At 48.0% G+C, this 23,623-nt stretch overlaps 12 protein-coding genes across 12 annotated transcripts; 6 read left to right on the forward strand and 6 right to left on the reverse strand.

The window, feature by feature from the left end:
* Window positions 1-128: 128 nt before the first annotated feature.
* AGABI2DRAFT_62276 (ribonuclease T2) lies at window positions 129-2,129 on the forward strand (the record flags this gene model as incomplete). The annotated part of the gene is made up of 14 exons (XM_006454092.1): window positions 129-317; window positions 381-401; window positions 468-519; window positions 569-584; window positions 644-704; window positions 765-812; window positions 864-905; window positions 957-1,037; window positions 1,087-1,125; window positions 1,179-1,383; window positions 1,432-1,512; window positions 1,614-1,645; window positions 1,704-1,928; window positions 1,983-2,129. The coding sequence occupies 14 exons, from the start codon at window positions 129-131 to the stop codon at window positions 2,127-2,129; spliced, it is 1,239 nt and encodes a 412-aa protein (XP_006454155.1).
* Window positions 2,130-2,679: 550 nt separating this feature from the next.
* AGABI2DRAFT_113914 (hypothetical protein) lies at window positions 2,680-5,083 on the forward strand (the record flags this gene model as incomplete). The annotated part of the gene is made up of 3 exons (XM_006454093.1): window positions 2,680-2,818; window positions 2,874-3,106; window positions 3,161-5,083. 3 exons carry the CDS (start codon window positions 2,680-2,682, stop codon window positions 5,081-5,083), a joined length of 2,295 nt encoding a protein of 764 aa, XP_006454156.1.
* Window positions 5,084-5,154: 71 nt separating this feature from the next.
* On the forward strand, window positions 5,155-6,240 carry AGABI2DRAFT_132873 (hypothetical protein). The gene is made up of 2 exons (XM_006454094.1): window positions 5,155-6,068; window positions 6,125-6,240. Exon 1 carries the CDS (start codon window positions 5,434-5,436, stop codon window positions 5,701-5,703), a length of 270 nt encoding a protein of 89 aa, XP_006454157.1. The 5' UTR covers window positions 5,155-5,433; the 3' UTR covers window positions 5,704-6,068; window positions 6,125-6,240.
* A 52-nt stretch (window positions 6,241-6,292) lies between these two features.
* On the forward strand, window positions 6,293-8,203 carry AGABI2DRAFT_61380 (hypothetical protein; the record flags this gene model as incomplete). The annotated part of the gene is made up of 10 exons (XM_006454095.1): window positions 6,293-6,438; window positions 6,491-6,566; window positions 6,626-6,735; window positions 6,773-6,816; window positions 6,870-7,018; window positions 7,068-7,153; window positions 7,204-7,303; window positions 7,351-7,365; window positions 7,415-7,529; window positions 7,689-8,203. 10 exons carry the CDS (start codon window positions 6,293-6,295, stop codon window positions 8,201-8,203), a joined length of 1,356 nt encoding a protein of 451 aa, XP_006454158.1.
* Window positions 8,204-8,300: 97 nt separating this feature from the next.
* Window positions 8,301-10,310, reverse strand: AGABI2DRAFT_140239 (hypothetical protein; the record flags this gene model as incomplete). Its single annotated transcript, XM_006454096.1, has 4 exons — window positions 8,301-8,654; window positions 8,712-9,055; window positions 9,107-9,510; window positions 9,562-10,310. 4 exons carry the CDS (start codon window positions 10,308-10,310, stop codon window positions 8,301-8,303), a joined length of 1,851 nt encoding a protein of 616 aa, XP_006454159.1.
* Window positions 10,311-10,512: 202 nt separating this feature from the next.
* AGABI2DRAFT_182157 (hypothetical protein) lies at window positions 10,513-11,997 on the forward strand (the record flags this gene model as incomplete). The annotated part of the gene is made up of 5 exons (XM_006454097.1): window positions 10,513-10,547; window positions 10,599-10,772; window positions 10,826-11,012; window positions 11,065-11,184; window positions 11,239-11,997. The coding sequence occupies 5 exons, from the start codon at window positions 10,513-10,515 to the stop codon at window positions 11,995-11,997; spliced, it is 1,275 nt and encodes a 424-aa protein (XP_006454160.1).
* Window positions 11,998-12,193: 196 nt separating this feature from the next.
* On the reverse strand, window positions 12,194-14,535 carry AGABI2DRAFT_113919 (hypothetical protein; the record flags this gene model as incomplete). Its single annotated transcript, XM_006454098.1, has 6 exons — window positions 12,194-13,045; window positions 13,096-13,604; window positions 13,655-13,735; window positions 13,782-14,061; window positions 14,115-14,245; window positions 14,298-14,535. 6 exons carry the CDS (start codon window positions 14,533-14,535, stop codon window positions 12,194-12,196), a joined length of 2,091 nt encoding a protein of 696 aa, XP_006454161.1.
* A 13-nt stretch (window positions 14,536-14,548) lies between these two features.
* AGABI2DRAFT_132875 (hypothetical protein) lies at window positions 14,549-16,535 on the reverse strand. Its single transcript, XM_006454099.1, has 10 exons — window positions 16,322-16,535; window positions 16,112-16,265; window positions 15,760-16,058; window positions 15,557-15,702; window positions 15,400-15,496; window positions 15,194-15,349; window positions 15,082-15,139; window positions 14,922-15,030; window positions 14,788-14,868; window positions 14,549-14,738 (listed from the first exon to the last, which is right to left on the reverse strand). Exons 1-10 carry the CDS (start codon window positions 16,446-16,448, stop codon window positions 14,676-14,678), a joined length of 1,290 nt encoding a protein of 429 aa, XP_006454162.1. The 5' UTR covers window positions 16,449-16,535; the 3' UTR covers window positions 14,549-14,675.
* A 249-nt stretch (window positions 16,536-16,784) lies between these two features.
* AGABI2DRAFT_196990 (hypothetical protein) lies at window positions 16,785-18,868 on the reverse strand (the record flags this gene model as incomplete). Its single annotated transcript, XM_006454100.1, has 6 exons — window positions 16,785-17,858; window positions 17,905-18,033; window positions 18,082-18,184; window positions 18,238-18,404; window positions 18,465-18,696; window positions 18,795-18,868. 6 exons carry the CDS (start codon window positions 18,866-18,868, stop codon window positions 16,785-16,787), a joined length of 1,779 nt encoding a protein of 592 aa, XP_006454163.1.
* A 208-nt stretch (window positions 18,869-19,076) lies between these two features.
* On the reverse strand, window positions 19,077-21,112 carry AGABI2DRAFT_196994 (hypothetical protein). The gene is made up of 11 exons (XM_006454101.1): window positions 20,934-21,112; window positions 20,768-20,879; window positions 20,634-20,663; window positions 20,550-20,578; window positions 20,388-20,497; window positions 20,298-20,324; window positions 20,139-20,246; window positions 20,056-20,083; window positions 19,947-20,007; window positions 19,439-19,747; window positions 19,077-19,385 (listed from the first exon to the last, which is right to left on the reverse strand). Exons 1-11 carry the CDS (start codon window positions 21,089-21,091, stop codon window positions 19,221-19,223), a joined length of 1,137 nt encoding a protein of 378 aa, XP_006454164.1. The 5' UTR covers window positions 21,092-21,112; the 3' UTR covers window positions 19,077-19,220.
* Window positions 21,113-21,176: 64 nt separating this feature from the next.
* On the reverse strand, window positions 21,177-22,479 carry AGABI2DRAFT_189463 (hypothetical protein). The gene is made up of 8 exons (XM_006454102.1): window positions 22,388-22,479; window positions 22,215-22,338; window positions 21,997-22,154; window positions 21,916-21,944; window positions 21,816-21,860; window positions 21,709-21,757; window positions 21,255-21,658; window positions 21,177-21,205 (listed from the first exon to the last, which is right to left on the reverse strand). Exons 1-7 carry the CDS (start codon window positions 22,447-22,449, stop codon window positions 21,295-21,297), a joined length of 831 nt encoding a protein of 276 aa, XP_006454165.1. The 5' UTR covers window positions 22,450-22,479; the 3' UTR covers window positions 21,177-21,205; window positions 21,255-21,294.
* Window positions 22,480-22,638: 159 nt separating this feature from the next.
* Window positions 22,639-23,247, forward strand: AGABI2DRAFT_147534 (hypothetical protein; the record flags this gene model as incomplete). The annotated part of the gene is made up of 3 exons (XM_006454103.1): window positions 22,639-22,700; window positions 22,748-22,971; window positions 23,027-23,247. 3 exons carry the CDS (start codon window positions 22,639-22,641, stop codon window positions 23,245-23,247), a joined length of 507 nt encoding a protein of 168 aa, XP_006454166.1.
* Window positions 23,248-23,623: the final 376 nt, after the last annotated feature.

A 23,623-nucleotide genomic window follows, 5' to 3' on the forward strand; every position in this document is an offset into this window, starting at 1 on the left:
TAAGGCCTCGAGGGCCGAACGTGGGCGGTCTGGTCTATTTGGCTACGAGACGTAAGTCCTTTCCTGTATATGATGATTCATCAGTTTTCCTCTATCAAAACTGACCTCTCGTCTTCGAGATACAGGATATGCGTAGCGCCATTGTTTTGGGTGTTTTGGTCTCTGCCGCTGCAGCGATTGCTCTGCGATCTCCCGTAGGAAGGACCAGTCTTCTTGGCAGGAGCGCGAGCATTTCCTCTGGTTGTTCAACGAGTGGGCCTACTTCTTGCCATAACACTTCACCGGTCTCGGACACTTGTTGTTTTGAAAGTCCAGGGGTATGCATCTCCGAGTCGTCTTTGCCCTCAAATTACAAAAGGAATTAAAATCCGGTTTATTAGGGTCTCTTGCTTCAAACCCAGGTGCATTCATCAGTTTAAAATCTTTTTAGATTCGTATAACTGAGGGAAGAAATTTGTGGGGGATAGTTTTGGGATACAGATCCGTCCACCGGGCCAATTGATAGCTGGACAATACATGGTGAGCCTAATTGATAGCCTCCACTATAGATTTTGTGACGTTATGCCAGGATTGTGGCCCGACAAGTGAGCATCGCTCTAAAAGCACATGGCGGAAGCACTCACATGTATACACATTTCTTAAGGTGTGATGGAACCTTTGACCAGAATTGCGATCCCTCGCGTGCTTACACGGGAATAAGTTCAGTAAGTACCATGTCGTCTGGCTTTTCCAGGTTCAATCGGGTTAATCTTGTGCTGCTGTAGTTGTTGACTTCTCAGGGAGCGAGCGATACGTTGTCATTTATGAACACAGTGTGTCCCTATACCATCCTCCTTTTCTGAACCAGGATTCATTTTCTATAGCATTGGGTTGATATTAACGGACAAAATGAACGATTCTGGGAGGTCCGTCGTTTGATTGTAGTCACCGTAATGAAAAGCTGAATGGCAGAACAGCATGAGTGGGAAACGCACGGAACTTGTATGAGCACTTTGGAGACTTCTTGTTTGCCAAGCGGAAGCCCGAGAGGTGCAGAGGTATGATTTACGTTCCTGGTATACCAACAAGTCACCATTGGAGATTTAGGCAGTTGCCTTCTTCGAAACTGTTGTCAGATTATTCAAAGTCAGGTCACCAAAAGAGAAACTTTGGGATTGTATTCACTGACCGATACGCAGACATTGCCAACCTACGACTGGCTGTCAGATGCAGGGATCACTCCCAGCACATCCAGAACCTTCAGTCGATCAACCCTGTCCTCGGCACTCGAAAATGTGGCAGGCGTAACGCCGTCATTGGGTTGTAACGGAAATACACTAAACGCCATATCCTGGTATTATAACTTGAAGGGTTCAATAATCGATGGCGAGTTCATTCCAATTAGTACGTTGACAATGGAATGAAGAAGGCAGTATACTGAATCTTCCATAGATGCTATCGAGAGCGGATCGTGCCCTTCGTCGGGCATCAGGTATCCACCCAAGTCTGGTTCCGGAACCCCAACATCCGTAAGTTCGAGACCTCAGTTGACGTGAAATAAGACTCACCTACATGAATTAGACTCTTCCCGTAAGCTGAATTGCACATAGGTCAATTGCGATTACTCACAAAAGAAATCCGGAACGAGCAGCCAGGTCCGACAGGGGTGAGCGGGAAAAAACTCTGAATTGAAATGAGCAACTATTGACTGGAGGTTCTTCCAGAATCCAGGATCTCTCCCAACAAAGGCAACCATACATGCCATTCATTCGGGGTCTGATTTGGGCGGGCTTCTTTCCCTTGGGACGTGGTCAACACAGACCTTGGCGACTTTCACGATTTCCGGATCAGCTGATAGCTTCACGATGAAATCGTCTAAAGGGGACTGCGGCTTGAGTGGAGGTATGTTCAAGTGCGAGAGTGGAGTGTCCTCGACCACCTTTTCTGCGGTAAGTGTCAGTCTGACAGTTGTGAATTTAAATCGACGGGGTTATCCACCACAGAAATCGTCGGATGGGTCCTTACTTCTGGCATCTGGAGGCTCAACCAGCTTTTCAAGCGACGGCATCCCGAGCGGAACAACGGTGTTTGACGTCTATATGGGGTCTTCGCACGGGCAACAGTACACACTGGAAATCATTGGCTCTTGATGTCAAGTGGTCGCGAGAAGAATATTTACTGTGAAAGAGATTTTTGTACCATTGAATGATAGCGAATGAATCTGAGGCCGCGATCGTTTAAATTGAATCCACAGCAGGGCAGGCCGTCAGAGTCACCTATGATGCCTAAGACCTCAAGAGTGAGACCCTGTATCTTCCAAGGGAGTTGGGCTGCTATGGATATTTAGGACCGGGATGAATTGCATTTGAAATGTTCGATGCTACTAGCAAACGGGTTTGATTAAGAACTACCCGAGACTTGAGGGTGAGGTTCTGCATCCCAGAGTCAGCCTTGTTGTGCAGTTAAACTTGAGATGGCGGATTATTGCCGGTCGCGAGAAAGGGGACGAGATTTCCTGGGGGGAGTGGGTGTTTGTGCGACTCTGATTGGTTGTCCCGCCGGCCTCAGCCCAATTTTCTCAATTTCTGACTTTCTCGCTGTGCCACACACTCTCGACTACTACACGTCAGAGCATCCCCCTGACGCTGACAGTCTCCTCAAGGCCCCCCTCGACCAGTGCCACAAGCTTCGTCGACCGCCATGGACCCATCAACATCTTCCGCGGCTGCCTCAGATGGCCGCCAGAAACGCGTCCTACCCTCTCGTGCCCGCAGAGGCGGCCCCGGCGTCGGCAGCTGTGATACAGACCTCATGATACTCGAGCATCAGAGGCGCAGGTGTATGTCCATCCCTCTTCCTTACCAGCCTGCTCCTGTTCTTATGTTTCTCTCAAGTCGAAACAGAATCTATAATTTCACCCGCAACTCCATTTCTATTGACCACGGACTCAAATCTATTCTCAAATGCCAGTGAGGCCTCTGTAACCACCGTTGCGAGCGACCGGTATTTCGACCGACCTGATGTACTCAAGGCCTACAGAGAGCAGCTGACTATTCAAACACCATCCTATCGGAACGTCAAGGATAACCTTGTTGTAGCGAGATTCAGACCTCGCGGTCCAGAGGATGTGAGTCCTCCTGATATACTTGGCCCTCCCAAGAGCTCAATCCCTGCTATCTAGGCCCAGATCGACACCTCTGATGCTGCGTATGAGCGCCGACACCGTAAATACGAGAGTTTCGAAAAACGCCAGCGACTGCGGGAGAAAGAAAAGCTTAAACACGAACAATACAAGCTCAAGGAGCGGATAGACCAGCTGCGTATCATGGACGCCTCTGCTTTCCTTGCTCTACCAGCGTCCAATTTCTCTCCCGCTCTTGGTATCTCTGAAGAAGACCTTGATAATGGATCTTCGTCTCTTCCCGGTGCTCACATCAATGGGTCAGCGAGTAATACCGAAGGAGAGAGGCGGAGAAAGGAGATGTTGGACATCGCACTGTCGCTGGAGGAACGGTTTAAAACGTTACTTCCACCTGACCGAGTGCGTAGACCACAATTACCTCCGGCAATGCGTGAAAATACTGCTATGACTCCGGCTTCCGTCCCCAGTCCTCCTCCCTTTACTTCAGTGCCCCTCCGACGTGATATATCTGACGCGTCTGCGTCGGAGAAGGAAGAACAACTGATCTTCATTGATCAAAGCTACAACCGGCGGCAGGACAAATTTAGGATCAAGCTGAAGCTGGCCGGAAAGGCATCCACATCACAATCTCCTGCTCCAACAACTGCTTCACGGTCCTCCAAACGTTCTGCGCGGGCAAGCATCCCTCCTGCTATAGGGCCTATACCGGCTACGAGAAGAAGATCTCGTGTCGAACGCTCACCATCACCTGCACGCCCTCGATCGTCCTCTAAACCCATCGAGTCCTCGTCCCGACTCCCGCTTCCGGAACCGATACCATCTCCACATATTGAGGTCGAAGAGCCCGATGGAAGACAGGAATTCGCACCAGAATCAGAGGAAGAGTTTATTCCTCCAGTCCCAGCGGAGCCACGCGCTTCCACGAGTTTAGATCGTAAATTTGAGATGGACTTGACAGACGCAATGGAGCGCTCTCAGATCTGTGATGTTTCCCGTCCGCAGCCCCCCACCCCTCCTCAAAAGCGATCACCACTTCCCGATACAAGGCCATCGCCCGAAATTGATCCTGTGTTGCTCGAGCTGGATAGACTTCGTAGGTACCCTCCTGAAGGGCAGTCTATTCAGACTTCGCCGATTATGATTGACGAAGAACCTCGTGTACAAACTCAGCAGTCCCCGGTACAACAATCTATGCAATCTTGTCCTCCATCTGTTCCCGTGGAGATGGAATCGGCGCCTTCCCGTCTCGAGTCCGAGGTTATCACCCATGGAGGGGAAGGCTCAAGACTGCTTGAACTTGCCAACGTGGTTCATTCCATCACTACCACGTCTCCACCCGCGAAACGTCAAAAAACGTGGCATTCACACTCACCATCCATTACTCGTGTACCTTCAAGCCCAATACCCATTTCCCCTTCCGCAGAACCCCCTTCCGATGTTCATCCTTCTGTAGCAGTCGAGGAACCGGTGTTATCGAGTGGTGAATTTATGGATGCGACTAATTCACCACAAACAGCATCCGTTCCTCCGCCTGTTGCCCCCCCTCCCACTCTCTCAGAACCTGTTCTGCTTCCCTCAGAACTTCCCTCAGAACCTGCTCTACTTCCCTCAGAATCTGCCTCGGCACTTCTATCGGGACAAATCATGCCTGAGGTTATGTCTATATATACGGCTCGCAGACGACGCATGCACGTGAACCGAAGCAGTAAAGAGATTGAATACCGGTCACCAGACACGGGACAGCTGATGCGTACACAAAGTTCACTGTTAATTGCTGGGATTAGAGGGAGTATCAGACAGACGGCAAGGCATCAAACGGCATTCGGTGTAAAAGTCCCGGAGGAGATTAGTGACCCTTACGATTTCTGGTTACCAGATGAATATTTGCCTGAAGAAGAGTTGATGAAGTATAGACATTACGAGTATCATCCGGTACCGTCTGAGAGCGGAACACCAATTTGACGCGTGTGTTGTTCAAGGTTCGACAGTATTATAGGTTATCAGCTTGTTTATTCTATATATTTTTCGAGAAGATCTCTCTTTTCGCCCTCTATAGATTGTGAATACCATAACTTAACTGGTCTAAAGTGAGGAATATATTATGTATGCCACAACTATCAATGTAGATAGAATCACTAAACTTCCTCGGGCTTACCGACTCCCCAGGCGCACTCTTGGTAAGGGAAAAGCGTACTCTATGCTTTAGAAACGGGTTTGGGTTTTCGGGAAGCCCACTGAATGAACCAATGCAATTTCTTTCGAGAGTTCTGTGAAAGGGTGCCGTTGTGTTCTAGAACTATTCTGGCATACACATGTCCGGCGCCTCGGGCACCTCTGAGGTAATCTTGGGTATCGCGCTGATACTTGGAGTAATCACCACCATATGTACACTTGAGCCATTCTGGAGATTGCTTCTTTTGCGTGGTAGGAAGAGGGGAGGGATGGGATGGGGCAAGGTTTGGAACTTTGCCAAGGACAGAGGCGAGGTCGGGAGTGATAGGTTCGGGAGACATGAATTGTGGAAGTTCGGGGATGATTTCTTCATCTTCACTTCCATCAGCAAACTCCTCGTCCACCTTTGAAGCCGAAGTGTTCCCTGCACGCTTGGTGGCTTCTCGTGCAGTAAAATCCCTTATTGACCCCGCGAGGTCAACAACGGTTCCCCGCGTGCGGGACCTTTCAGTGCCTCTGTTTGCCACAGGGGGTGCGCTTCTCTGACCTCTGTTTAATGGCCTACGGGGTCGAATCGGAGTAATGGGAAAGTCGCTAAAGGCGGTTGCTGATGCAGACACCATTGCGGACGTTGGATTCTGTCGTCTTCTAGCAACATAATCTTGGTCCGGTCCTGTGCCTCGTGCTGCAGCCTCTGACCGATTTCGACGAAGAGACTCCCCAGCTAGACGCGCAGCTCTGCGGCTTTCTAGAGCAAGGTCGCGACGCGTCACAACTGAGGCAGCTGAGTGAGTGAATTTTTTTTTTGTTGAAGTTTCGGTCAACACATACCGGCGGCATCTAGAGGGGAGAGTCGGACTTCTTGGGAGGTTGTTTGCAAGAAGCGCAATGGAAGAGAGGAAGAGAACATACAGGTGTAAGGAGCGGGAGGAAATGGGACGAGAGAGAACTACCCGAGTTGCCTTTTTCGGACACATCGTTCTCTCTTCTCCCGCTGGCATGGGACGCATCGTTGGCCTGTTGATCGTCAACTTTGTCCTCTCTCTGATATCTTTCATCGCCTATTCATCTCAGATATTCGTCATCTGGCCATGGTATGGTAGAGAGCTCTCAGTGGAGCTCATTACTCTCCTCCTTCCCTTCAAGTGAACAAATATTACCATCCTACATGCGTACAGACTCTCACTTATTTTGCAGCATCTTAGTTGGCTTGTTATTTTGGAACTACTATCTATGCGTCAACACGGATCCTGGAATCGTGCCTGAATCATGGGTGCGTCACAGTTTCACTTTGTTCATGCACTAAGAACTCATATATCTGTGCTTTACTAGAGGCCAGATACCCACATGGATGGCTATGAGGTTAAGAAACTCACAGGCGCACCTCGCTATTGTCGCATGTGTCATAATTACAAGCCTCCACGTTCTCACCACTGCAGGCAGTGCAACAGGCGAGTAAAATATCCCCAGCAGCTATAGTACGACGGCTTCACAATATTGCACTAGGTGTATACTTCGTATGGGTATGACATATCCATTCGCCCTCGGGAACATTTAATGCTCACGAAAAGATAAGATCACCATTGCCCATGGATTAACAACTGTGTTGGCCACTTTAATTATGGTCACTTCATCCGCTTCCTGTTCTTTGTAGACGTCGCATGTTCATATCATGCAACGATGGTTGTACGCAGAGTCATGGACGCTATGTACAGCCCGTATTGGGTGAGCATATACTCGTAATCTTGCCACTTTTACTGAAATAGGAAAATAGAATGGGCCCTCCACCGTCGAGTTCATCTTTATTGTACTCAATTTTGTTGCATGTATACCAGTCCTCCTTTCCGTAGGCGGGTTTAGGTCAGTGATTGTATTCAAGCTCGTTCAATCTTCATCTCATATCGAATTAGCATCTATCACTTCAACGCATTGCTGCGGAATACCACGACGATTGAAAGATGGGAAAAGGACAAGGCAGCAACATTGGTCAGAAAGGGAAAAATCAGCGAGGTACGCCTAAGATCCAAGAGTTCGACCACAACTAATGAGATTTGCAGGTCAAATTTCCCTATGTGAGCATCCCCAGCCCCCTGCACATCTTGATACTGAAACTCTAGGTAGGATCTTGGTCGAAGGCGGAACATAGAAGCTATTCTCGGTAAAAGGGCTCTACTGTGGTGTTGTCCGACGCGCACTCCGGGGACAGGTCTTAAATACGAGTTATCTACTCGGGATGGTAAGTGGAACCAACTTTCCACTGTGATTCGAATACCGGGCAAGACATCCCAACTTGTCTGAAGAGGTGCTTTGTCCTTTCTGTATTATCAGTGGTCATGAACTCATTCATGATCTTGCATCCCGTTGCTGTGCTTATTTGTTGTTTGCCCGCCTTTAGAAGGCTCTGTTATATGGCCGCCTCAGGATCCGGACACCGTAGAAGTCGAGAGATATGACCAGCTGCAAAGTACATCTCCATGGACTTATGGCAATGACACTTTTAACCCTGCACTTCAAACCTCCCATAATGCTCGTCGTCGGTTAGGCGGAAAGAGCCAGGATTCTAGTATACCTCATGATAGAGTGCCTCCATACCATCCAGATTACAACGGAGGTGATACTTATCAATCAGTGGATGATGAAGAAGACAGTTTGGTAAGCTCGGATGATGAAATGGAAGATAATGTTCCTCTAGGTGAATTGCGCACTAGAAATGTGACAGTAAGAAGGGGTTCGGAAGGCTACGAAGTCCGGCCAATTTCAAGAGAAGAGATGCTGAGGGAATATATGGATAGTGTTGGGGAGGACTATGATCGATACCTGCGATATATCCCGCAGCCGGACTCGGACGGCGAAGATATACCTATTGATGACTCGGTTGGTCTTGAGCCCACGGAAAGATGGGAGACCTGAATCATAGAATGGATGTCATAGAATACATGCAACGCAATGGGTTTATAATAAATAATTAATTAGGAGCTCATAACGTATATGCTAGAGAGGACTGGCGTTACGAGGAATGAGGAACGATCTGAGGAAACAGCCCGTTCGCTTTCAGAGCCATCTGAACCAGATCATAAGTCTTGGTCACTATTTGTTCCAGCGATTTATCAAGCTCCGCTCTGGCACGCTGATTACCCTTCTCGCAAGCCTCAACAATGGCATCCAAGGCGGGTTTAACCTCTTCCATGACGTATTGTGTGACGAGTTCTTTGATGCAAGGCGCAAGGTCAACAGCGTGCGCGGTTGCAGAGGGGGCAGACCGAGGGTTCATATTCAAATTCGCGACCATCAGGAGCATCCGATCCAATTTCTGTCCGTCCTCTAGCTTCCACGCGTCCATCTGCCTCAGTTGAACATAAACCTGTGTACACCTGAGGTTAGGGCACGACTTTATTCAGAGAAAAGCAAAAAGCCTTACGTCTCGACGAAATTCTTGGATTTCTGAATCCTTCTTCCTCAACTCTGCAACCTCATCCTCCAAACTTTTGATTCTGGTTTGTAATTCCAGTGATTTCGTCGTGAAATTGTCTACGGTCTGGTCCATCATTTCGGCTTTGTCTCTGATCAACTTGATATCTTTCTCTCCAATACCCATGTCGGTCAACATCTCCTGATCAGTGTCATTCTCCTTCATGGCATTTTTCGCGAGGGTGAAGTCTTTGTTGAAGCGTTCAGGCAGAGTGGTGTCCAGCCGACAGAACTCGTCCCAGATGTCTGTTGCTTTGAGCTCCAACTCTGACATGGCATTCTTGATGTTGTCCACTAATAGAAGTCAGAACTTTGTCCTAGTCAACTTTGACCATTGCTACTTACTTTCCTCTTTTCTACGCTGTTTTGCCATCGTCTTTTCCTCTTCTCTTCGTTTTATGAAAGCCTTTGTGCTACCCAGTCTCCGCTGCAAATCCACGTTGACGACCCAGTTCCGAAGGTCAGTTGTATATGTCATGATGTTCTGCACGTTGAGGCCTTTCGTGACCTTTTCTTTGTGTGTATTCAAGGTATCGGAATATTGAACGACCTTCTTCAGCGACGTATTCAGCTGTTTAGTCAGTGTTGCAATCGTTTCAATGAAATCTTGGTAGGTTCTATCCAGAATCTCTCGAGCAGCAGGGGCTGAATGATGATAGCATGAGGATTGTCGCGCTCCGCGCCATCTCATCCTCTTATCTTCAGCTTTGAGGAGTTTGTAACGAATTATCACGACATCTACCAGTTCTCTAACAAGTCTCATGTGAGAAGGGCGGCGCGGTGTTGCTGAAGCTACTCACTTGATGAGGTTTGCGTACAATTGCTTCGGAGATTGGGACGCGATGGGGACTTGAGGAGTTGAGATCTCATCACCAATTCGAGTTATCAAGCCTGATATGTGCACAGGGACAACGGGTGAAGACGGTTTATAATCGAGCGATCGCTGTTGTAGCTTGGTGTGCAACACTGGCCGATTCGTTTCTTTGGGAGCAGGGACCAGGGAGTTCGCTTCGTTTGTCGATTTGTGCAACTCGCGTCCATGATCGTGTGGCCGGAGGTGCGACAATGCAGGATTTGCTTGCAGAACAGACGGTGAGTTTGTTGAGCCACGACTGGTAAAGGACTGAGAGCTCTCTGCTTTAGACGTGCTTTGGCCCCAACCTTGACTCCAACCAGCGTCAGTATCTGGGGATTGGTTGGCGCTGGTTTGTGCTTTAGATGTGCCTTGGTCCCAGCTTTGACCCCAGCCAGAGTCATTAACTAAGGATTTCTTGGCACTGGTTTGTGCTGTTGTTGTGTTTTGACCCCAACCTTGACCCCAGCCAGAGTCATTCTTCGAGGATTTGCTGGTGCTGTTTTGTGCTTTAGACGCGCCTTGGCCCCAGGCTTGACCCCAACCAGAATCGTCATCTGCCCAAGATCCCCAGCCGCTCTGTTCGCCCCACGAGGATGTGGATGCACTGGAGACTTTTGTTTCTGGGGGGTTGGTGTCATTGTAGGACGTCCGGCGAGAAGAGGTGTTGTTGCGTGGAGGCGGCCTGTAGGGCATGATAGAGTTCCAGACGGGGTCCGTGGGATGAATGAAATGGCACCTGGAGCGAAAGCGGCAGCCGGCGCCAATGGGAGTGCCGTCATCGTCGAAAAACTAAAAACGTCATTAGCGCGAGTCTGTCAGTGGCGGGTTGCAGCTACTTGCCTTGCACCGGATCGGGGCCTCCATGAGGGCGGAAGCGTCACAGCGTCACGTCACCATGCCTGCCCTCCGCCTGCTCACGCTCAACTGCTGGTACATCGTCCGGGTCACTTTTCTGCTGTCCACCTACTGAACTCTCTACAGGGGCCTCAAATATGTCGCAAAGAAGCGCAACCAGCGACTCGGCGCAATCATCGACTATCTTGTCCGCTCCTCTCACGACATCATCGCTCTCCAGGAGGTTTGGGTCTACGCCGACTACAACAAAGTTCGGGTTGCACTGCAGCACCGCCTGCCTCATGCAAAGTTCTTCTACAGGCAAGCTCCCGGCTTCGATCTTGCTTTTCCAAAAGCTTACTTTCTACTTCTAGTGGCGCCCTGGGTGCGGGTCTTGCCATATTCTCCCGTTTTCCATTCATCGAATCCGCACTCCATCCCTTTTCCCTGAACGGAGAACCCCTCGATGTCGCTGCAGGCGACTGGTTCGTTGGCAAGGCTGCTGCGAGCGTCGTCATCCTCCATCCCGAACTTGGCAAACTTCACATCTTCACCACCCATGTAGCCCATCTTTTCATTCTACGTCTTGGCCATGTTCTCAATTCAATTTCAGCTCTATGCAAAGGGTGGCGAAGATGGTCCCGAGTACAAGAGGGCTCACAGGCTTGTCAATGCTTGGGAATTCGCCAAGCTTGCACGCCACGCCGCAGAATCAGGTCACTATGTGATCGGGGTATGTCTCCTCCACCTCCCAGACACCAATCCTTGTTTAATCTTTTGGCACCAGATGGGTGACTTTAACAGCATACCCACCACTTTACCTATGGCCATCATTCGCGATCATGCCGCCTTGGAAGACGCTTGGACAGTTACACATCCCGAGGGTGAAGACATCGTCGCTTCAAGTCCGCTGGACGCCATCGCCAAGTATGGCATCACCGCAGACTCACCCGTCAACACTTGGTCCGCGGGCAAATCATACCTCAACTCCACCTTTTGGGGAAAACGACTTGACTACATTTTGTACCGCCAACCACAAGGCAGACACTGCCCTCGACTACAAGCTTCCGATTGCCGAGTCGTTCTCACCGAAAACGCCCCGGGATACAACTTTTCTTGTTCCGATCACTTTGGTTTAGAAGCAACCCTCAATTTCGAACTCGGCTCGAGTCAAAATACCCTCAATGGACATGCCGACGATCCCCAATCAGAATTATCAAGAAACACGATTACCTCTATCATGGACGCACTCACAAACTGTTATCGCTTCTCTCGCCAGCGTTCTAGGAAGGAACTTTATACCTTCGTGTTGTGTGTCATTCTGCTTAGTGCCTTTGCCGTGGGCGCTGCTTGGCTTCCACATTCATGGATAAACCCTCTCTTTATTGTGTTCACCATCGTCCTCTCGTGGACTGCTACTACGATGCTATATGAAGGTTTTCTATACGGTAATTGGGAACGTAATGCTCTACTAAATGTCATCGAGGAATTGGATATATACCAGAAGGGCCTGGATATACAAGCTAGCGCGAGGAACTCTTCATAGTAGTTTTGATACCCTGTATTTATATCTGAGCATTTCCCTAGTCAAATTTACATGATATGGTTAGAAGATGTACATTGAGTAGTATTTAGCAATACATTAGCGCTTCGTGTTCCAATCATATCTTCGTGTTCCCATAAAAAAGAAATCAAGCGAAACCGAAATAAGAAAAGAAAAGAAAAGAAAAATACAACTTCTCTCAATCACTTGACAATGATACAATAGTATTTTTCAGCCCCGTCGACCGTCTGCGTGGTCCCGACACACAACTGGAAAAAGCGCATGATGCAAATGGTGACTCCAGCTCCATGTTAGGTGTAGAAGTCGGCGTGATAGGCACAGACGGGCCAGATGGATTCCGTGGCTGTGATTGTGGCGATAAGGAAGGTGGAGATCCATCGAGCGATTTCGCATAAGTAAAGTCTCGATAATGAGATGATCCTCGAAAAGCACTCAATAAACTCGTCGTAGATTTGACGCGTCTCGGCACCTCGATAATATTTAAAAAATAACCTCTACCTCTTCTGGTGTCGGGGGATCTATGGCGATAGGATGTTCCTCGATACGAAGACGATGGCAAATCGTCAAGTGGGGTTAGAGTACCAGGTACGACTTTGGCGCTCTTGTTGAATTCTGAGAGATTCAAACTCAAGGAGCTTCCATTTCGGCGAGAGATGATGCCACCGTCCTCTCCATCCCCTCTCAACCAATCATCCTCTTCCCAAACATCTTCCACTTCCCAGTACTCATCTTCCGGGTCCGAATCCGAAAGTGTGCCGGGGGAGGACGAAGAACTCGGGTTAACAGACACATCAGGTTCATCATTGAACCTCTGCTTCGCACTACCATCCTTCTTTTCAACTCCATCACGACCAACAACGACTGTTCGTTCGTTCTCCATCTCAGCTCCCATTCCTCTTTCCGCGATATCTCCAAGAATTTGTAAAGAACCGGCTTGGTATCTGGGCAAGATGTTATGCATGAAATTCTGCATCGATTCAAAGGCTCGGAGTGTGGCGGAAAAACAAGGCCATGCTTGAAATACGTGAATCTAAATTGCAATTTCAGAACTTTGTTGTCCCCCAAAGCATGAATACTTACAGCATCGTCGTAGACTTCATGTCTCACTGACACTCCAGCCAAACGTGCTTTATGTGCCAACAATGCAATCTCATCCCTCAACACTTCCGCATCGCCTGCCTGTATCAAGAGCGGTGGTAAACCCTCAAACGAACCAAACAGTGGGCTCGCATAAGGATGTGTGAGATACTTCTCCGTGTGTTCCCCAAGATACAGAGCAATAGGATTCATATGACTATCCATGCGCGGGAAAGGGACGATGTCAAACATAGCATTGGAATCCCAAGACTCGCAACTGAGTGTCAGGTCCACCCATGGTGACATGACAATGGCTGCCGAGGGTAATGGATAGTCATTATCCCGCAGATACATCAGAAGCGCTAGGGCAAGTCCTCCACCTGCACTGTCGCCACAGACAACAATGTTATCCGAAGGAATGTGAAGATCCTCTACCAATCGAAGATAGGCAGACACGACATCGTGCAGCGGCCCGGGAAATTGCGTCTCTGGCGCTAGGCGATAATCAATGGCTGAACACACGAGTCAGCAAAGAAGTAGAACTCCGTTTCGAGTTATTCACCAAAAATTCTGGCATCTGAATACCTTGCTAGCGGTATGGATACCATGCGTTGAAACGCAGCACTTGAAAGATAATATGCACCTGTATGCATGAGTTATTGATCCTCCAAGTTAATATTGTTTCATACCTCCGTGAATATACAAAACAATTCGTTCTTTCGTCGGAAGAGCCATGTTCTCTGGGGCACCAGCGGAACTGAACTTCCATTCACTTTGCAACCGTTGCCAAGTTTTCTTCCCGACAACCCATTCTCCAGAAAGTTCGCGGAGACCAGTTTCGGCGGCGTCAAAAGAGGCGAGAATGCCCCTCAAATTTCGTTTCCTGACCCGAAATTTTACGGGTGTGGCGAGTGCGTCAGAAGGTAATGGTATAAGACCCCCGATGCTCATTAACATTCGGATGGTACCCTAAAAAGACGTATTGATCATGACTAGCAACAGCACGAAAAACGAGAACTGACAATGCCAATGAGGCCAGTGTGGTGACCGATTCCCCGTAAAAGACTAGTAGCAATGGTCATTTCGATGCCCCAAGATTTCTTGCGAGGGCCCCATATCTTATGCAAGAGTAACTCAGCGGTAAGTTCCGTTGCTGAAGCAGGACATTCAGGATGGCATTAGAAACGATCTAATATTTGCGACACCTTTAAGGGCAAGAAAAGCAGGATATTTCCAGTATTCCCAGAGATGTAAAGGACGTCGAGGTTGACGCTTGAATTTAGGGTCAACTCTGGCCGAGGGTGGAAAAGCTCCAGGAGTATTGTAGTGTTTCAACGATTGCGTAGGAGACTGCCTCGAGGGCTGTTCCTTGCCGTTCCACGCTACAGGGCGTTGTGCTGAGAGCCATGGAGGAAGTATAGCATCCAAAAAAAAGAAGTTCATGGTCATATCATGGAAGAAGGGGACAAGTTTCATTGGCTGTAGTACAACATACAGGTCTGACCCGCCCGCTACGACGGAACAACCAAAAACAGACTTACCCCACAAAATCACCGTCGATCGCTTCCGGCCGGTACGTCATTTCAAAAGTCATCTCCTCGGCTTACCACTTCCTTTACCGTTGGCCGTAGCAGAATAGTGTGCTCCTGTGCTTTGCATCAGACAGTATACAATAAAGTGTGAATGTATACCTACAAATTGAGCCGTCATGGATCCTTTTTGGTCACACAAAGGAGGATAGTCCTGCACTATACCTTGATTGACTAGATGATTCAGCTGCCGAGACCGTCATCAGCAACTCGGAGCCTCTGCGACCGATCTGGACTGACCGCAAGTAAATATTTGCTTTCCCCAATTCTATCCAGATATCTTCGGCAGAACGGCAGTGTTCCAAAGTTATTGTTGATTGTCTTCAGCAATGACCTCGCAGTAGTTAGCCTGTACGGAGCGATGAGAGCTTGAGCACATCATTTCTGGTGGATGCCGCACCTCAAGGGCACATGGGGTGCGTTTACAATTCGCGCGTAGTGAGAACATTCGCCCTTCACTCAAAATATCATTAGCCTCACCCCTATTCAAATGCTTGACTTACTAACACTTCACGATGCGTCCTCGTCCCGTGATCGAAAGTCTCTATAGCAAAATACTCTCCTCTCCATCTTGGTGGGGTCGTCGTTCTTGACAAGCAGTACAGATTTCCCTCCGTGTATCTGGTATTTATTGATAGAATGTCCACTTAAATTTTCGATGGGCTTGACTGTCAAGACATGAATAAATTATACTTTTGTGAAGCGACACGACTCATACCAGGATAAACCTTTCCGTTTACTTCAACTTCATAGGATTCCATGGTTTCTTGGATGTAACCTGCAAGCTCACCCAACCTCACGTCGATACCCGCTTCCTACCCAGATGGTGAGCAAACTCACAAGTGCGAACTAATACTACAATCATCAGGACGTACTCTCACGCCGGTATTAGTGGCTGCCTTGACCGCCTCCAGTAAAGTGTCATATGTAGGTTCAAAATTGAGGGTAAATGCCGAGTCGCAAATTCTTCCCTTGACATGGACTCCGATATCGACCTTTAGTACATCCCCTTGCTGGAGCACTGTATACATAACCAGAGTCAAAGGATGGTAATCAATGTAACTCTTGATTCACCCACCAACAGTGTCACCTGCGTTTGGTGTATAGTGTGCAGCACAATTATTTAAGCTGACGCCGGTAGGGAAACCAACACCGGACTCTAACCCGTTCTCTTCGACTAGTGCACGAGTGCCGTCTTCGATCATGTTGACGATCTCCGTCATGGACATGCCAGGCTTGATGTTTCGATGAGCGTATTGCCGCACCTGTCTGTGCACTTCTGCTGCCCGGCGAATATCATTGTAGGTCTCCTCGGGGTCTTCGAGAGCAATTTTATCGAGGTACCGCTTTTCTTCAGATGTCGTTCGCCAGGAATTGCTAGAAATAAGCTCAGTAACTATGAGCCTATTCATTAAATTAGGTGTACATACTCATTTTTATATTCCTGTATTTCTCCTTCAGGATATTTGCCGTCAGGAAACAGTTTGGAGAGCCCGATGCGAGGTGGTTCGCTCTGTCGAGTCTCATTGTGTTGGGTCTTTTTCTTTTTTGACTTTTTCTTCTTCTTCTTCTTCTTTCCTTCTCCTAGAAATCCAGTGTATCAGCATGCCTGTCAGCTCCGGATAGTAAGGTATACAAACCGGCTGGCTCAATTTCGTTCTCCTCTTCTTCGTCGCTGTGTTCCATGCCAATTCCATTATCTTGTTTCTGAGTTTCCTCGACACTAGCAGAATTTTCAGCTTTCGCCGGGAGTGTGGTCGCAGTCATTATGCCACGTCTCTCTCAAACCAGCGGAAACTTCCGATATAGATTTCGGGCTAGAGAGAAAGATAGCGGTGGTGGTGGTTGTAAGCTAAGAACCGACAGTAGGTGATATTGAGCTGCTTCCCAGCTAGCCTGCTTACCGACAGTGCCGAGGGAAAGGGATCTTATCAAAAGACAAACAATCTTATCGTTCCAAATAAGTCGGTCCAGCATGTGGCAAATTACTGGTCACCCATAGATTAAATAGAGTACATCTACAAGTGCGGTGTCGGATCGCTACTACTTATTGAATAATAGAAAAAGATATTAATCGGAAAAAAAGAGGGAAAAAGAAGGAAATTAATCAGCTGTTCGTTCGATATAGACTTTCCACATTAATCCCCCCTTTTCTCCAACTTCAAGCGTGTTTGAGCCAGCAGATACATTGATATTCCATTTTCGTGCCGCTTCCTGTTTTTCTTCCATAACCGTACCATTGAGTTTAAGTTGCACTTCTTCAATTTTGTCCTCTTTTTTTTGCTCTATGACCTTGCTTTTCGCCACTGCGGCAGCAGACCTGGTGGTCCTCATGTTTATAGGAGTGTTCTTCTGCGAGCGCCTCGTAGATGTTCTTCCCTTTCGTGGTCTGCCATTTTTGGCTGTTGGTCCATCGATATCCATGTCATTTTCTTCTAAGTCTTCTTCTTCTTCATCACTGCTTCCCTCTTCTTCCTCGTCAGCCAGGAACACGAGATCATCAACATCTATTTCACTCTCGCCAGATGTCAATCTCAGCACCCACGTTTTCACACCTTCTCTGTAGTCTAGCCAAAAAAGTCGACCTAGTGGCTGAATCCTTAATTTGATATACTTGATCTGATGACTAGGATTTATAGGCGCAGGAGCTGGTGAATCTGACAGTGCAGGGACGACCTTGGCTGGAACAACAGGAGCTGACGATGGCCCCGGAGTTGGCTGAGAAGGAGGCTGATACGGATGGGAATAGTGTGAATATGAAAAAGTGGAAGGCTGAGAAGCGGGCCCCGGCTGTGTCGTCCTTGTAGAAGACTGGGCTGTCGACACTACCACTGGCTGGGCTGGTGGTCGTGTTTGTAGTGGTACTGGAGGATTTGCCACCGTTGATGTAGTGGAGGCAGTTGCTGAAGGTACAGGAGCCGTCGTGGATGGAAGTTTTGCTTCAGTGACTGGAGGTGTGGCGACAGGTTTGTGGGTTTTAACTGTACTGGCAGCTGGAACACGCAGACGCAAAGTCGAGGTTGCATTGTCAGCTTTAGAAGTCACGGCTTCAGAGGGTGCATTTGCTTGTGCGACTGGAGGCTTGATTTTAATTTTGTTGGTAATTTTACCTGAACTCGAATACTCGGATAGATTATGTGGTGGGGGGAGATCAGACATTAATTGCCTGAAATAGTCCTGAGGAGGGTCAGTAGACGTGTTTACCAGACGAGCCGCAACATACACGGAGTGTTAATGCATCTTCCCAGATAGGGGTGTGGTCTTGATTGAAAGACATGGCATTTGAGAAGACTAGTTCTACGTCCGCTGCAAAGGTTGTCGCGGTATGATATTCTTTACGTTTGATTCGTCTCTGCGAACAAATTAGTAAAGCAAGCATACAATAGCAAAGCCCACGCACAAAAATATTTTCGAGACATTGTGGTTTCTTGATCTGCTTGTAATAGATGGCCCAAAGCTTTTTGTTCGGTAGTTCCATAAACTCGGTGGACAAAAGACGTCCGCTGAGAACATGTCAGCCACTAAGAACGCATGTCGCTCGTCGGATTATACGCACTCTTTATCCGTCTTCTCGACTAGTTTTTGCAACCTTGACTTAATCAATCGGCTGAGGTTAGGTGCCTTTGATTTTCCCTTCTTCTCGTCATTGTCTGAAAAATCATCGCCTTCGGTAGTGGGAACGGTAGCTGGAACGAATTTCTCGTATGTCTTATGAACAAGTCTCTAAGGGGAACAGAACGACTGTGAGCTTGAGACTCGGGTTCAAGAGGCCAGAAAATGTACCAGCATCTCCTTAGCATCCTTCCAGATTACGCTGTCCTTCATATTATACTGGAGTGCATTATTGAAAAGAAGTTCAAAGTCTGCGCGAACAGCCTGCATCGAGGGATACGCATCGGTATCAAGGCGCTTCTTAATGTCATCCAATGCTATTGGACTCTTGATGATCTGGTAGTAGTCTGGATACACTTTCTTGGGAGGTTTTGTCAAGAAAACTAAAGAGAGCAAACGTCCACTGGTGAACGGAATTTGAGAAGAAGAGGTGGATGGAAGAGTGGAACGGAGATAAATACATCAGAATCGAGAAAGGCAGGCGGAGGCGGCACGACTCACTCTTTACTTTTCGCGTCTTTCACCGTCAACCAAAGTTCCAGCCCCTGCTCTTTCACTGATGGAATACCCTTCATAGTGTTACTTTCATTCTGCCACGATGCCTCCACTTCCTGTTCGGATATAATGGCATCAACATCGGAGGACGCGCTAGGAAGATCGTCTCTGCGACGCTTGCGTCGTGATCCCTCGACGTCAGCCATCCCTGTCAGGCTGCTGAGTTCTCTCTTTGACATATCCAGTTCTTCTCGATCTTCTGTTTTCCCTGACTTCAGAATATAGAGCAAGTGCGTTAAAGGCTTGTAGGATTATGCTGTCTAACTGATACTTGTGGGCTCAGTGTCTATGTCACGTGACTATCAGTCTACATTACATTTCTATGTATCTTTTTCTTTTTTCACGGATCAAGTACTTCAGGAAACGTGAATTTTACCCGGCCAATTTCGCGAGGCGCAGCCTCTTCATATGTTGATTAGCTGCCCAAGTGTGAATATTGACTCCGCCATGAAAGGCGACCGAAGCATCGGGCCAGGAGTCTATAGCCTCGCGGGTCGTTCTGAGAGCGTAATCACGAATGACTTTGGAACCCCCAGGCTGTTGGTATCGGACAGTTAGTGACAATATAGCGAAATGCTGTGAATACCAACGTGTTCGACAAGGTAAGAGGTGACGTCTAGGACATAACCATCCAGCAGGATCAAGCAACAGCCGTCATTCTGGTGAATGTGCTGCTCAACTTGTTCCAGCGTCCAATCAGGGGTTTTGTCCGGTTCAGCGGGAGGCAAAACTCCCCAGTATTTTAGTAGCATGTGTTCCTGCCCTGCTTTGATATCCTCGCACTTGGCTCGGCGAAGGTTTGTTGCAAACCCAAAATACTGAAACGCAAGAATTGCCCACTTTGATGGATCCCAGTCCATGAAGCAGGGACTAGAACGAAAATCGTAGGGAAACGCATGCTACTTGATATTAATTTCATTTGATCTAGACGAATGTTGAGCTGACTGACGTGCTACACCAATGCTTTTTGAGTCTTTCAGAACAACCTTAGGAAGCAAGGGCTTACAAAATTATGATTTCCTTCTCCACATGTCAAGAGTGCCAATACCTGGATAATCAATCAGCCCCAGCACATTATTGGATGGGTTAATGGTCTACCAGATTTCCCCGCGAGGTATTCTCGTCCGTATATAACTGTAATCCATTCCAATGTGCCAAACTGATGCCGTCACCATCGAGGAGACTGGCAGATGGTCGAGAAACTTACGAATTGACGAGAAAGGTGCAGTGCCAGACTAGGGGAATGGGCTGAGCCGCCTTCAAAGCGACGGGGTATCGCACATCACTTACCAAGAACGCGAGCGACAAGGCCCCCCCAGATGAACCCGCCAGTGGCGTCCCTCCAAAGGCAGCCTACTGTTGCTGGTAGAACAAATCCAAGCAGGACGGCCAAGAGATCTTAGGTCATTTGAACAATGATGTCCTGAACCGAGTAGATCAAATACTAACGGTAGTATCGGTGTTGTACACGAACAACTGGTCGCAGCAGCCATAAGGTTATTTTTACTTTATCTTGATTTGGATGTATGAAAGACCTACCAAGATCTTTATCCAAATCATCTGTTTCAATCACATTGAGTCTCCCGTAGATAGGTTTGAAAAAAATCCACCCAACGTGGGAGAACAATAAACCCCGCGTCGCTGCGTATCTGTTTGCTCACCATAAGCTCCGTATCACACACGCAAAAACGGCAACTCAACGGGTCGTGGAGAGGATCATCAGTGAATCTCTACGGTTAGTCAGGTCAGGGCCATACGAGCGCAGGAAGACAATTGAATACACACATGATGGAGTCGATGGCGGAGACACCTGAGCAGCATCAACTAGTATTCTTGCTGCATGAAGAGACACACGTACCACCACTATTTCAAAGTTAAAATTTAGTCGGTACGCGAACAAAGGAAAGAAAGAGATTCACTCGAATAGAACCTTGATGTGCTGCAGTTCCCAATGCTGCAAGTATAATACGGAGACCGAGCGAAGCCCTGAAAGACTTGTGGGTGTACAAACGGTGATAACCTATAGTGATGCTGCCACTCATGAGTTGAATACACGTAGTAAGAGAGACCGAAACCGAGGCCTACCCAAAACATGATAATTGCCATGAAGCGAAGGCGAGCCAGATAGTTGGGCGTGGCAATGCATGTATGGGGAAGTAGTAGGCCCCGATAAGGGCCCCGAGGTGGGTGCCTAGGAAAAAACTGATGTTAGACCACCAGATTTTGGGTTTTGAAGTAGCCATGGGAGGTCAAAAAGGCAGAGGCCACGTTACAAATTTTATGTGAAACCAGAATCCATCGAGGGCGTTGCCCTGGAAGGCTTCTTTTGATCATCATTGACGCCCATTTAATTATGACTTCTCTATATGTCAACCTGAATACTTGATTAAACTTGTAGGAACGCACAATCATCTCGGCAAGTCTTGGAGACTACGCTACTCGGGCGCTACTTTGCGGCGTCTTTGCGCCGCATATGCTCTTCCACTTTGATATCCACCACCCTCCGTACATCCTTCACCATATCTCTTTGCGTTCGCCAGATCCCCCAATCACTCTCACCTCCAAGCCCCATTCCCATGTTTGGTCGCTTGAAAACCATCCCGTTGGCCACCCACCGCCCAGCGCTGAGATGGATTTCTCTCAACCCCAGGGGCAGCAACCGCTCGAGGATCTCAGGTAAGGTTTTTGCATTGATACCAGACCCTGGAAGAAAGGTTAATCCCCATACTCCATGATCTGTCAGGCTTTTTGATAGGTTGTACAAGGACTCCATTTTTGATAAAGCCTGCACAACAGTGGTTTCTTGTCCGCTGAAAAAGAAATCCAGGAAGTAATTTTCTAGATTTCGAGCACCCCTCACCTTGTCAAAATCCGAGATATCCCACCTATTTCCATGATGTCGCGAAGAGCTATATATCGGCCCTTGACTTCCCCAACTGAAGCTATCGTAAGAATAACTGTGCTAACCTGTTTCTGCATCTTTTGTCATGTCAAAGGCTCTGTGAAAACATACTGAAAGCGATCTCAAGTCAGCTACGTCCTGCCGGATGGTCTGGGAAGGACCTACCTTCTAGGGGAAGAATTTCATCGACGATCCTGCCCCACAGTCAGTCAGAAACCAAAGCCAAAAAGTAGCTAGTTTCCTGACTTTCTCATTCGATCGATGTCCACCCGTCCGTCTCTGGTGAGTATTCCTACAACGAAACCACGAATTCCATAGTCCCTAAGGGTACGAATATCTTCCAGCATAACTTCCAGCTCCAAATCAGAGTATAAAAAATCTCCGACCCTTGGTCGGATCATCACCTATTGAAAAAGAGTCAAAACTATTTTATGCGACCTTTCACAGGAGATGGCATGACCTACCATGATGGGTGTATCTTTCACCGCTTGCTTCACCATTTTCAGGAGTCCGAGGCTGGGTGTAGTTCCGCCGCCTGCTCCGAGGTTGGCGCACAACTCTAACCTATCAGCACCCCCTTCTACAGCGCTAAAAAAACCTCAATATATACCGCTTTATGGAACAGTATATTCCTCACCTGATGGCAGACTCAACAGAGTCGACGCAAACTTCAATTAAGATATTTCCGACACTCGCCATTGTAGATTGGCGAGAAGAGAGGAAGCAAGGACTCCCCTTATATTAATCCTAAGGCTTGGCTTGCCGCAGCTTATGTACAATTCAACATGTTTTTTTGGGAGTACGGAACAGGGAACAGGGAATGGAACGGAAATGAAATGGAAGCGACGGGTCACATGAGCTCAAATTTGGGCGGTGAACCTGGTCAACATGGCTACACCTGCCCCGACAAAACCAGCTTCCTCTACGGCGACTCCGCTTGTTCGCCAGGAGTGAGTTATGTCTGAATGATCAGCAACTTGTGCTCAGCATGATATAGCATAGAAATTGCCACCCGAGCAGCCGACCACTTCACCCGACTCTACTATGCTGCTTACGACTCTGATACTCGCCTCGCAGACCTGCCCAAATTCTATCGAGAGTCTTCGTCTTTACTATGGAATGGGAGGCCGTCTCAAGGGCCAGACGGCCTTACGCAGCTGATCAAAAACATGCCTAGCACGAAACATGATGTCCAGTCTTTTGACTGCCAGCCCGTTCCTGGTACTTAATTTGCCTTTTGCTTGTGATACCACCGCATCTTATCTCCACTCTTCAGGAACATCTCCACCTTCTCTCCTCGTTATTGTATCCGGCAACGTAACCTACGGTCGAGGTCCAAGTGGAAATCCACCTAACACGCCTGCAAAGACCGTGGAGGGGCATCCTCGCGCCTTTTCCCAAACCTTCATGCTTGTCCCAGACTCAAGCGCCGTCATCAAACCTGGAGAAGTTGCTAAATATTATGTCAGTACAGACTCTTTGAGGTTTGTGGGTTAGATCGTAAGCTCTTGGCAAGAGTTGATGTGCTGTACGTATTCTTCCCGCCTGTCAGTGTCAGTTACATACAGCTTTTACATACAGCTTCCACTCATTGCCGCGTTGCTGATGCTTTCATCGCTTTATTTTACTTGAAACTCTGCACATTGATCAAGACGGCGTAGTACTCAGGCTATTGTACGGTGTACTCTACCAATGGGATCTGCTAGTTGAGGATGGAACCGTGCACCCCATTCATTGTCTGAGTTACGGAATGCAGAGAAATCCTAGTACGAAAATAAGCTGAAGAAAAACGTAACCCAACGAAATCTTGACGAAATCACTTGGGTGCTTGAATACATTCCCGCGCTAGCCCAGCGACAGCTGTTTTACGGCT

Source organism: Agaricus bisporus, assembly GCF_000300575.1.
Source record: "Agaricus bisporus var. bisporus H97 unplaced genomic scaffold AGABI2scaffold_1, whole genome shotgun sequence".
Classification (NCBI taxonomy): Eukaryota; Fungi; Basidiomycota; class Agaricomycetes; order Agaricales; family Agaricaceae; genus Agaricus; species Agaricus bisporus.

Bases quoted from the DNA above. Each gene is read 5' to 3' on its own strand.
- AGABI2DRAFT_189463 (XM_006454102.1), bottom strand. From the start codon at position 22,449: ATGGCGAGTGTCGGAAATATCTTAATTGAAGTTTGCGTCGACTCTGTT. The intron at 21,945-21,996 runs GTCAGGAAACTA...ACTGTGGGGCAG, and splicing joins GACATCGATCGAATGAGAAA to GATCGTCGATGAAATTCTTC. The intron at 21,659-21,708 runs GTGAGGGGTGCT...TTTCTTTTTCAG, and splicing joins ATATCTCGGATTTTGACAAG to CGGACAAGAAACCACTGTTG.
- AGABI2DRAFT_132873 (XM_006454094.1), top strand. From the start codon at position 5,434: ATGTCCGGCGCCTCGGGCACCTCTGAGGTAATCTTGGGTATCGCGCTG.
- AGABI2DRAFT_196994 (XM_006454101.1), bottom strand. From the start codon at position 21,091: ATGGCTACTTCAAAACCCAAAATCTGGTGGTCTAACATCAGTTTTTTC. The intron at 20,498-20,549 runs GTTGAGTTGCCG...GTGAGCAAACAG, and splicing joins GATGATCCTCTCCACGACCC to ATACGCAGCGACGCGGGGTT. The intron at 20,325-20,387 runs GTAGGTCTTTCA...TGCTGCGACCAG, and splicing joins TGATTTGGATAAAGATCTTG to TTGTTCGTGTACAACACCGA.
- AGABI2DRAFT_132875 (XM_006454099.1), bottom strand. From the start codon at position 16,448: ATGACTGCGACCACACTCCCGGCGAAAGCTGAAAATTCTGCTAGTGTC. The intron at 16,266-16,321 runs GTTTGTATACCT...CTGGATTTCTAG, and splicing joins GAACGAAATTGAGCCAGCCG to GAGAAGGAAAGAAGAAGAAG. The intron at 15,497-15,556 runs GTACGTCCTGAT...CCATCTGGGTAG, and splicing joins CCACTAATACCGGCGTGAGA to GAAGCGGGTATCGACGTGAG.